This window comes from Narcine bancroftii, chromosome 3 (assembly GCF_036971445.1).
Source record: "Narcine bancroftii isolate sNarBan1 chromosome 3, sNarBan1.hap1, whole genome shotgun sequence".
Taxonomy (NCBI): domain Eukaryota; kingdom Metazoa; phylum Chordata; class Chondrichthyes; order Torpediniformes; family Narcinidae; genus Narcine; species Narcine bancroftii.
This window is the reverse complement of record NC_091471.1, coordinates 201,396,240-201,408,899: the sequence shown is the minus strand read 5'-3', so window position 1 is coordinate 201,408,899 and position 12,660 is coordinate 201,396,240. Positions and strand designations below refer to the sequence as shown.

At 39.5% G+C, this 12,660-nt stretch overlaps 1 protein-coding gene across 3 annotated transcripts in view; it reads left to right on the top strand.

Moving 5' to 3' along the window:
• Positions 1-12,660, top strand: part of LOC138758024 (E3 ubiquitin-protein ligase MARCHF1-like) — a 459,755-nt gene that overhangs the window by 227,714 nt on the left and 219,381 nt on the right. For all 3 annotated transcript variants that reach the window (XM_069926299.1, XM_069926298.1, XM_069926296.1), the window contains exon 2: positions 10,672-10,872. In XM_069926299.1, the coding sequence (XP_069782400.1) occupies positions 10,774-10,872 (99 nt within the window). In that variant the 5' untranslated portion in view covers positions 10,672-10,773. The remainder of the gene's footprint in view (positions 1-10,671; positions 10,873-12,660) is intronic.

The window sequence follows — 12,660 nt, the reverse complement described above, 5'->3', positions numbered from 1 at the left end:
TAGCCCATTGGAATGCAGAAATACATAGTTGTGTTCCCCTTGAGAAAGTTACTTATAAGCTAAGAAATAAATATGATATATATATTTATAAATATGAAAGCTTTATTTACAAAATGTAGGTGTAAATCTTTAATTGTGCCCCATCTCACCCACGAGACGCATACTATCAACCCCTCGAGATTTAGGTAAATTTTAAAAATGTGATTTGTGGGGTAGATGGAGGACTCCCACAACCCATTTTTCTTTCTCTTTTCACTCTTCTTTTCTCCTCTTTATTTATTTTCTTTGGGACTTACTTTCTTCCTTTTTCTTATTAACCTTTTATGGGAGGGTGGGGGTGGGGAATAATAGCCATCATGTATCCTAGATAATTTTTACTTTATACTTAATATTTTCCTGCTTTTGTTGATTGCATGTTTAGCATGGAAAACTTAAATGAAATATTTTTAAAAAATACAAAAAGCAATAAAGTCAGCTGTTTAATTGCACTACATTTAGAAACTACTAATGTTGATATTATTTCTTTGAATGTAATGTGGCATTTCCTATCAAATTTACAGTAAAATGTTTTATCTGTACACACTGGGTTCTAGTTAGCGGCTAGAACGATGCCAAACACAACTTTCTATTCCATTAAAAGGAAAAAGGGGAACAGTGTAAATGCGATGGAGTCATATCATGGAGTCATACAGCATACAAATAAGCCTTGGTTATCATGTCCATCAAGTACCTATCAATTCTGATCCCATTACCAGGATTTGCTCCCTACTTCTCTCTGTGTTGGGAATTCAAGCACTTGTCCAGATACTTCTTAAATGCTGCAAGGTTACCTGCCTCCTCCACCTACTTAAGCTGTCTGTACCAGATTTCAACAACCTTCTGGGTGAAAGAAAATGTCCTTATATCTCTCTCAACCTCTTTTCCCAAACTGAACCTATTTTGAAACAGGTCTGGCATGGGGAAAAGTCACGCGTTCTCTCTCCTATCTTTGACCTTCATCATTTTGTATTGCTGTAAGCTTATTTCATGCCACTGGCAGAGATGAAAATTGACCACCATTAGGATACAACCTTATGAATTGGTCTTTACCTCTTTAATAAATTCAAAATGAGAAAAAGGTGTGGAGTAACTACTTTCTTAACGCGCATTTATGTGTTGTGATCAATGTATAAATCTCAATCATTATTTATGTAGTCTGCATAACTCAAATGAAAATACGAAAAACATCATTAGATTTATGCATGAAATTTCCTTTAGACTACAAAAAAGCTAGTTTGCACCAAGTACATTTGAAGGGATGAGTCAAATAGCCTCAGTAATGAACTCAGCTTGAATGAGCCATTTTGATTAATTTTCCTTATATCAGCTATCTCAAAATGTTGCCTAGTGTCGAATCTACCAAAGAGAAAATGTTAGATTCCTCAGGCATCAGAGAGGATGCCAGCCCCATCAGATCCTCCACTTCCTTGTCCAACTTGCAGAGATGAGGGAATGAAGGAATGGAGCCTGGGCCTGTATGATGAAGCAAGTTTCAAATCTCTGCTTTTGACAATGTATTCTTGTGATTGAAATTCCCCATCACAAGTTTATTCTTTAGGGAAGTATCAGCGGTGATTGGTACCTCCCCTCCACATTCCCCCTCCCCTCCTACACCCAGGCTTTTGACCATTTATTCATCAAGATCAAAGTCATATTGTCTCACTTGCCACCCTACCATTTATGAGCAGGGTAAACCCATTATCATCCGTTTCTCAGTTCTGATGAATGGTCACCCACTTGAAACATTAGCTCCAAGCCGCCAGACCTGCAGAGTGTTTCCATCATTTTATGATTTATTTCAAATTTCCATCATCTACAGGTTTTAATTTTCATCGACCTATCATCATCTAAACAAAGTTACTGATGTTTTGAGGGTACGAAGTGACAGATGCATAACCTAGGTTGTTTGTGGAAAAAGCACAGTATAAGCACAGTTGCAATTTGAACTCTGTTTCTGAGACTGAAGTCAATGAAACTAAATCTTGGGAGAATCCACTTCAAAGTTCCATGTTTAGCAGAAATAATTAATGACAGATTCCTATCCCACACTGCCATTCAAACTCACTGTTTGTAGTTTCAATGTTTCATTCAATCAAAATACAGATTGGCCCATAAGACCATGAGGCTACATAACAAGGTAAGACCCCATGGTATAACAGGAAACATACTAGCATGGGTGGAGCATTAGCTGATTGGCAAGAAGAAGAGAGTCAGAATACAGGGATCATATTCCGGTTGGCTGCCAGTTGGTGCTGGGGCCGCTAATTTTTATGTTGCATATTAATCATTTGGATGATTGGCTTTGTGGCCAAGTTTGTAGACAATACGAAGGTAGGTGGAGGTGCTGGTATTGTTGAGGAAACAGGGAGGCTGCAGAAGGACTTAGACAGATTGGGATAATGGGCAGAGAAGTGGCCACTGAAAGATAATGTCAGCAAGTGTTTGGCATTGCACTTTAGTAGACAAAAATAAATGGAGAGAAAATTGAAAATACCCACATGCAAAGGACCTGGGAGTCTTCGTGCAGGACAGCCTGAAGGTAAGCTTGCATGTTGAGTTAATGATGAAGAAGACAAATGCAATGCTGGCATCATTTCAAGGGGAATTGAATATGAGAGCAGGAATGTGGTGTTTGAGGCTTTGTAAGGCACTGGTGAGATCTCACCTGGAATATTGTGAATAATTTAAGAAAGAATGCGCTAAAGTTGGAGAGAGTTCAGAGGAAGTTCACAAGGATGATTCTAGGAATGAACAGGCTATCATCTGAGGAACATTTGGTAGCTCTTGGCTTGTACTCGTTGGAATTTAGGAGAATGAGGGGGAAACTAAATGAAACATTTTGAATGCTGAAAGCAGCGGACAGTGTAGATGTCGAAAGGTTATTCTAGGAAAAAAGGAAACAACTTCAGGATTAAAGGGTGTCTGTTTAGAACAGCAATGTGGAGGAATTTATTCAGCCAAAGGGTGGTAATGTGTGGAGTTTGTTGCCACATGCTGTTGAGGAGGCCAAGTTATTGGGTGTACAGTATTTAAGTCAGAAATTGATAGGTTCTTGATTTTCCTGAGCATCAGTTATGGGGAAATGGCCAGGCAGTGGGGCTCTGTGAAAATGATTCAGCTCGTGATTGAATGTCAGGGAAGGCTTGATGGGCTAAATGGCTTATTTTTGCTCCTATGTCTTATGGTCCTAAAATATAGGTTAATTGAAAAATGGCCTATTTCACTGATCAATAACTCCAAACCAAACTCAAATTCTGGTCCAATATAGAGGGCTATTCTCTTCTCTTAAAACAGTGACACCTCAATATGTTTGTATAGAACATTACAATACAGGCCTTTTGGCCCAAGATGTTGTGCCAACCTATAAATACCTACTGCCCAAAAATATTAAACCCTCCCTACCTCCTAACTCCCTATATTCCTTTTGACCATATCCCTGTCTAAAAGTCTCTTAAATGCCCCTATTGCTCGAGGCTCCTCCACCACACCTGGCAATGCATTCCAGGCTCCCACAACTCTCTAATACAATGAAAATTCCAGCTTCCAAAACATTCCTGAAGATAGTAAGTAAAGAATGTCACCTGAATTTATCAGCTGCAGATGCTGGGGAAAGTTTAATCATAGTTTCTTTCTTAAATGGCTCCAATATAAATTGTATCAAAGTAGATCAATCAGAATCAATGATTTATATTAAAAAAATAACAAAATGCAGCTGAATCACTCATGATTTCTTTTTAAAGAATGCAACTTTATTTCCTCGTTGCCTTCCAAATCATAGTTCTACAATCCCCATTTTGAAATCAATAGCTTGTTGGATTGTGCAGCACGTCAGGTCTGGCACAGGATAGGAGAGGAGGTACCCTGGCATAATGATGTAGAGCCTCACGTGGAACCCAGTGCCAATGCAAAGAGAAGGATATGGTGCTTGCAATCCATCAATTAGTCTGGGTCTTCCACATTACACACCGTGTACATCTAGAAATCCAGAATTCACTGTCATTTAAATCCCTAAGTACTGGGAATTCCTTTGAGAGTGAGCAGGTCTTTTCCAATAGGATTATGAAAGATTTTACTAAAAATATTTGTGGCCATCAGTAAATGGGAGAACAGAATAACGAAACAGTAAAAGGTTTCACATATACAAGTTACTATGTGATCCTTTTCTTCAGCAATGTGTATGTCTCTGTGGAATTTTAAGTTATTTCTCTTTTCTGTCCACACTCTGCCTATTTTAGCAGGGCTGACGTTGATTTGAACAGAAAGCATTAAAAATAAGAGTTTGCAGCTGTTCTGATGACATGCTGATGACCAAAATACCATCCTCATTTTGTAAGTGGCAATTCAGCCAGAATGGCACTAAAGACTATCCTTCAATCCCTTCAGCTGACCTCACATGATTTGAGTGACATTTTGACAGGTGACATCCCTCAATTTTACCTCCTTTTAGGAGGTATTGTCAACAGATTGCATAATTATTGAGCCAATCCTCTCAGCTAAATTGGCTTGTAACTGCTGTAAGGCAGAGGCAACGTGCAGCTGCTGTGAATTACCAGTGCTCCACTGCACAATCTGCTTAGCTAATAGGCTCCAGCCTGCTGCGTACCTTAAACATCCATGTTTTGGTGCAATAATAATAAAGGAAATTTCAAGAGCACTGTTTTTTTTTAAGAGGCCATGTCATTCAGTGATAATCAGGTAAGCACTGGGTAGGGGGAGGTGTTCAAATGCCAGCTGATGGGATGGTGTAGCCTGAATAAAGGAACTAAATTTGTATGGAATTTATGGGGCGGTGGTGAAGGATGGAACAGGAAAGGCCTGAGCTGTGATTGGACATTGATCTTGGCAAAGTTCTAACTTGTTTCCCAGGAAGGAATGATTTTAGATTCATTGTTTTAATTTCCAACTATTTGTTATACTGGAGAATTCTGACAAAACCTGGTGTTTTGCATTATTTTCAAATTTGGTCCCTTGGCTAGAACTGGGTGACAGTGAATATATTTGCAGGAATGATCTTCTCTTCAATTAAAGAATTTGTATAGGAACTAAAACTGAAATGTTGGGCACAGCTCCATTCCATTGCTAGCTGGTACATTTTTTTCCTTTTATCTATTGAAAAGCAGGTGCATTGTATTGACAATTTCCTGTAGGCTGGAACATGCTACTTGCTACTCCTCTATTTTGTGTACTGCAACTTGCACATTTCTCAGTCATGTGGCATTTGTGAATTCCACACTGATAATCATCTTAATTCCACTGTTAATTCAGCAGCTAAAGTTAGCACTATCTTATCATCTTTATTATACCATGAAAACTGTGGGAAAAGGCCTTAGGAAAATGCTGTCCTTACAAGTTTCAAATTACTTATTTCACATACAAATGTTAAAACTGAATGAGAATAAATTCTCATTGCATTTTCAAAACTTGGTTTACACTCCCAGAAAATGAGAGAGAGAGATGGGGCAGATATACAAAATCACTGTCTGTGTGAGTGTGTTTATTTTTGTATAAAACAAACCTTAAAACTGTTATAGTGGTGGCTATATTCAGTAATAATTGGGTACTGGGAATGGGGAGGAAGTCAAATGAGCATTGCTCAGAATAAAAATTACATGGAAGCCACAAGATCAATTTTCAACTTTCTCTAGGCTGGAAAAGTTCCCTTTTGAGTTCCATTGCAAAAATATAGGTCACTTTGTAGGTTCCCCTTTGCTGAACTCCTCAATACCTCTCCTCATTCAAAGGGAAAGATTCTACTGGGACCCTGGGGAGGGCAGGGGGCTTGCCTTGTGTATGAGGCTATTTTTGCTGTCTCTGAAACTTGGTCCAAGCCTCTCTGACGTTTTGCTCCTGCCTGTTGGTCAAGCAGCATGGGCAGGAGTGGGATCTTGAAACGTAAATATCTCCCTGTATAAGATCTTCACTCATTCCTACCTCGCCTGCAATATCTTCCAGGTACTCTATCTTAGATTAAAACCAAGCCTGTTGGAATACAGTCATCCTCATTTTAACTGTGGAGAGTGATAGAGTGCATAAAGCAGATTTTGGATGAGTATTGTTCACTGAAGCTTTAATAGTTTAAAGCCTGTATTCATTGGCCACGAAGGTATATATTTTGGAAAATAAAGTGACAGGATAAGATATTCCTACAGATGATCCTTTCAGGTGAGGGACGGCAGTAAGTAAATATCTTTAAATCCTGCTGGTATGTGAAGATTTTATATCGTCATTTTTAAGTCTTTTGTCCGACTCTTGAGTTTTAACCACAAAAGTTTTTGAATTGTTTCACAGCGGAGCAGCTATTCTCCCTATGTACTTGCAAAACTAATTTCAAAGCCATGTATAAATGACATTGATTTTTATCTTCAAGCATTTACTATCTGTCAGCTAACTTGTTTCCCTCATTAGTCTATTACGCCTCATTTGCTGAGGCGCTGAACATCTTTTGGAATTCTTGTTTCTTCTTTCACTGCATAATATGCTTACTGTTTAAAATCTAATAGGACTTTTATATTTGAATCTATGTTTTGCTATATTTTTATTAGTTTTCTAAATTTAAGGCAACTACCTTCCTATCATATCCAAGATTCTATTGAATCTTGCTCTGCCTCAGTTAATATGGCTGGTTTTAGACCAATATAACAATTGCTCTCGGGAACTTTTATCTGGAACTTTATTCCTCCTCCTTTCCCTAGCTTTTCATCTTTTTAACTTCCTTATGTAACTGGAATCCATAATTAATTCTCTTTTACTACATCCATCTGATAGCTTCAATGGGGACTGCACCAGTGAGGTTGAAGTTTAGACTGATGCTTGGGTATGTGTTTTATGGAAGAAGTTATGGATGACTGCTCAAGGGGACACTTTGTTGCTCATGGCAACTCCTTGTCTTATGTCAGATAAAATATGGTATATCATGTATTTTAAATGTATTATAATGTGACAACAAAAGGAACCTTTGAACTGTAAGAGTGGACATTGAGTGGATGTTTTCAAAAGTAGGGTTGTGTAGATCTAGAGGGCAAAGCCTCTGAATTCATTAAAAAAACTCTAGAACTGAGATGAGAGGAATTTTTTTTAAACCAAAGGTGGGTGAATCTGTGTGTGACTCTAGAAGCCAAGTCTTTGGGTACATTTAAGAATAAGTTCTTGATTAGGAAGGGAATCAAGGATTATGGGATTATGGTGGTGTGGGGGGTGGGGGGGGAGAAAGAAAGGCAAAAGAACAGGGTTGTAAAAGACAGAGAGTGACAATAGCCGGCCTCTGCTGACCCATGACTGCAATGCCAGATCCAACTCCAATAAGTTTGCCGATGACATGACAGCAGTTGCCATCCATCAGTAACAGCATGGGTTGCAATACCAAGAACTGATGGAAAATTTCATGAAATGGTGCAAGAGTAACAACCTGAGTCTCAACATGCACAAGGCAAAGGAGGTGATTTTGGACTTCAGGAGGACCAGACACAACCCCCCTCCACTACACATTACTAGCTCTGCAGTTTGAGAGACGAGACAGCACCAAGTTCTTCTGAGTCCATTTAAGAAGTGACCTATCCTGGATACATAATATCTCCTCACTTGTCAGGAAGGTGCAACAGTGACTCCACTTCCTTAGAAGACTGAGGTGAGCAAGGTCATCAGTCACCATTCTGTCAACTTTCTAAAGGCCAGCTATATCACAGTGTGGTATGGTTGCTGTAAAGCATCAGGTCGGAGGTCCATAGGACCATAAAAGCAGCAGAGAGGATCACGGACTCTTCCTTCTCCCCATCAATGTGATTTACCGGGATCATTGTTAAAAGAGCACTCTCAAAATCTGTAAGGACCCCTACCACCCTGCACACATCATCTTCCAGCTACTCCCGTGTGTGTGTGTTTGCACTGGTTTTGAATGGTGGATGGCAGAATGTGGTTTTGCAGTGTTGTACTGTTACAAATGGATGGTAAATGAACTTGAAATTGGCAAGATGAAATGTCAGGTAAGACACAATGGGCCATATTGCTTCATTCCTCTCATGTCTTATGGTAAGGAGTAAGGTTGAGATTCCTAATGCTGTGTTCATGCATTCACAGGCCCCTCATGGAGCCAAGCTGTCAATTTGCAGTTCAGCCGGAACCAAGTAGTTGCATGGTCCGGAATCCTCCTCAGATCTCAGAAGAATTGTACTTTTAAAAAAAAAAAAAAAAAATTAAAAAAACTCTTATAATTATCTATGTGGGCCAGTAAATTATCCTTCCGTGAGGTCCTGGAACCTTCCGATTCCATAATCAGTGTCATCATGTGTATTATGACACATTGATTTCCAAACTCACTTTTATTGAAAAAGCAAAGTACATTCTGAATTCTCATTTGGATAATAAATTGTAAGTTTAAGACAAACTCTTACAATGGACTTTTCCTTTACAGGAACTGCTAAAATAGGATTATTGATTGTTTCTCTTATTTTGTTGAACAACATTCATACATTTTATAATCATTCAAATGTGACACGAGTTTCCAATATGGATGCATGGAAAACAAATCTCTGTTCAAAGGGAAATACCAACTAATGAAGGAAATATATCAGTAGTGAAGAATGGTATTTAATAATTGACAGTTACAGTGATTATAACGTGATGGTTTGGGTCCATAAAATATCATTGATTAAAAAAAATGGAGTCATGCCAAATCAAGGTTATTTAAATATGCAGCAAGAACATTTGCAGCATGGAACTAGGCACTTTTGGCAACTTGTTCAACCTGCCTTATCTCCATTTCAGTCAAATCCCTGTCCTTCCTGCACAACCAAGCCACACTCTGACCGCATTACCTGGGCATCAGCTGCCTGCAGGTGCAGAACCTTCAGCAGCTGTACAAGCTGAGGGAGCTGGCCACACTGGAAGAGAGTGCCCAACTGCCAGTGTGCAGTCTGGACAACAACCCACTGGCTGCTGTGGACCAGCCCAGATATAAGCTTTGACCAGCAGCTGCCGGTGTGCGCATCTCTGGCTGACCTGCAGGGCAGCTGGCTGCCAGAGTTCTGAGGTGCCATGCTCCACCAGTCACTGGCCTGCCACAAGTCCCAGATCCAGGAGTGGTCACCATAGTGGATGTTGTGATGGGAGCCCGACGCCAGAGTCCAATGACTCATCATGTTAAATCGTGTTATATCAAGGTTTCACTATGATTTGCTATGAAAGGAGCTGAAGTCTAATCTTCCTTGACTGACATTTTGAAACCAATCCATTTTGTTCCACCTGGAGTTGTGGTTTTGTAAATGGGCCACTGCTGAGAGATGCCCAGATTACACAGGAATAGAGTCCAATAGTTCAGTGATCACCTCTGTGGATTTTATATTTCTCCGGCCAAGATGTCTGCCTGCTCCCATGTTCCACATAAGTAAGTTGGAGGGACACCGTGTTCATGGAGAGAAATGGTCAGCCAAGGTCAGGTCTCTTTATTGAGATGAAAGGGGAAAGGGGAGATAACAAGCATAAAAAAAGGCTGCGAGAAGCTGAGGTGATGATCTACTGGACAAATAAAGGTGGGAGGGTTTGGAGAGGGATGGGTTTGGGGCAAGTTTTAAGGGCAATTAAATGATAAAAGGAGTGGGTAAAAGACAGGAATTCAGTGGAATTAGATCAGTGTGGAATGTCCAACACTCAGGCTGTTGTTTTGGCTATCCAGGCATAATGTGATTATATTATTCCTCAAGTTAATGGCAGGCTTCAACCAAACAGTGGATGAGGTTGAGGATGCTTAGATTCATGTGGGAATAGTTAGGGAAAGAGAAGTGGGCACCTGCCTGTTTTTTTTGGCATTCATGACAAAGGGCTCAGTCTTGAAACTTTGACTGCCTCTTGCTTCCCATGAATGCTACATGGTTTGCTGAGTTTCTCCAGCATATTAGTGTTTTTCACTAGACCCAGTGTCTACAGATTTCCTGGTTTTCCAAGATTATAGAGAGCTGTGTGAAATTGTTTGAATAATGGCACAGCATCTTTCAGAAAATGAAGCATCAGTCATCACTTGGCATGGCATTATTGTTCAGTAGACCATGCATTGGTAATGAGTACTTAGGGGCTTACTTCTGATTCCATTTTACTTTGCATTCATTCAGTGCTGCTACTTCACACAGCCAAGCCATTCTTATCACAAAGACCTAGAACAGATTAAGTGTATAGGCAACCTAGCCATCTGCCGAAGAAGATTAGGATTTTTTTTTCTAAAATGGGAAACTGAGCCTCTCTGCTTTCTGCCTATTTACTCAGCCAGTGTGTTGCAACATCTCCAACCACTTGGGAAAACTCGGTGGAAATCAACTGAGTGCAGGACCACTGAGAACTTGGGAGTTTTTTGTTCATTAACAGAAGCATTTTCTAATAGATGCCTGAGGGACCTAGTTTCCCCCTGTTTCCATGGCAGTTGGTGGAAGCCATAGACAATGAATGGGCTTATAAAATACATTGTGAGATTCTGGATCTGAATGGTTGATTTGACCAAGTGGTTAGAATTCTGGGGATCGTATTTTGCTGAGCGTCATGTCTGGTGTGTTAAATATTGGAAGAGAAATGTTCTTGGAATATTCGTGCACAGCCTTCAGTGTGTAGTGGAAAGTATCTTATATCCAGGTATATTTGATTTATTCACAGAATGAAGCTTAACAGAACTAAGATGTGAACAATCTTGCAGATGATTTAGCTGGCGTTTTAAAGCATCCATCAAACCTGGTATTGATCAGTAACCTCATTAACATGCCACTGCAGCAGATCTCGGTAGTCCCAGCAAGGGAAACCGCCAGTAATGGAAAAAGTTCAACAGGCAGAAACAAAGAAAAGAACAAGGATATGGAGGTAAGGTTAAAGGCGGGATGTGTCAATTTGATGGTTAATTTTGCTTGATGAGGTCTGTGATGTTTAAATGTAATATTATTTCTTGTTTTTGTAAATTTTTTTCATGTAAAGTGGATTCTAAGATTCTGTGATGTGTTTACATTAATCTTGACAATCATTGTGGCCATTGACCCACAGCGCGAAAACTCCTATGCATTTATTTATTTAATGTGTACTTGATGTTGTACTCCAAGAAGCACACGATACTTCACAAATTAACCAACTAATTCCAGCTGATGGATTTGTTGCAGCCTTTGTCCACCTTTACAGCCATTGAGTTCAGAGTAACTTTATCTGCCAATTCCACTGTTAAGGTCTTGATTCTTTGTCGGGGACCTTGCCCTCAACCTTACCACCATGGGTGGTAAGCATAGCTCCAGATGGCATCGCTCTTAGGATCTCAGGACAAGTTTCTCCAACACAACAAGGTGACAATCTACAGAGAAGTCTTGCCAATACATGATTGTTGAATAACAAAGCTGTGTGTGTGTGTGTGTCCCAGCCTGTGGCAGATATAAGATTTAATGAAAATTACAAAGTGCGTGTGTGTGTGTGCAAGCCATGTGACCAAATTGATTCATACTAATTAGAAAGCAAACAAAAAAAAATTGAAGATGCTGGACATTTGAAATAAAAGTATAAAAGGCTGGAGATGTTCAGTATGTCAGGCTGCATCTGTGGAGAGAGAAGCAGAATTAATGTTTCAAATTATTAACTTTTCCATTGAAACTCAGTGAGAAAACACAGGTTTTATAGCAGTGGTTTTCAAACAGCCCCCCAAGCTTACACCCCCCCCCCACCTTAAACAACCCATATGTCATCAGTGTTCTGTGATTCATATGGGATTGCTTAAGGTGGTGTGTGATTGGGAAGGTTGAGAATCTCTACTCTAGACCCAATTGTTACAGAAATATTTTGCTTGACAAAAATTGTCATTGGCCCATTTCCTTTGGAGTTATGAAACCCTGCACATAACAAATTAAATATAAATGATTGAAACAGTGGTTTTTAAACTTTCCACCCACATACCACCTTAAGCAATCCCTTACTAATCACAGAGCACCTATAGCAAAGGGAATATTTAAAGTGGTATGTGAGTTTAGGGGGCAGTTTGAAAACTATTGGTTTAAATAATAGAGTTTGATAGAAAAAGAGAAGAATGTTTATGATTGGGTGGAGACAAGATTGTCCAGATGTTCTAAATGGTGTTAGTGCCCTCTGAGAGAGGGTGGAGAAGTTTAAATAAAAGATGTTTGAGAACAGTAAACAAAAACTAATGCTCGAGCAAAGCTGTACAGAACACAGGAGATTTGAATTTTTTTTAGATTAAAAATTGCCTGAATGCTCTAAGGATAATTGTAATCACAAAAAGTGGGTGAGCTGAACCTGATCCCAATATGACCATAATCAGTTTTAAAAGAGATAAAAAGGATGGTTATACACATCTAGTCAAACATCAGAATGTAGGTTCATCACCATAAACTTACAAGCAAACTATGAGCCTTTATATATTTTTTGTATTGTCAGTATGTAATCCATTTTGGTCAGAAAATGGGGTCAAAGGTTTGGATACATGAGGTTAGTGTCTTTATAACATGTCTTGTGAGCCTGGCACTACAGAATTGTTTCCCACCCAGGACAACAAACTGACTTGCTCCCAACTCCACCATATCTACTCCACTGCATTCCCTCTTGTAGCCTTCCCTTAGCAATGAGTTGTCTCTGTGAGCCTGATCTATAGCATGGTGC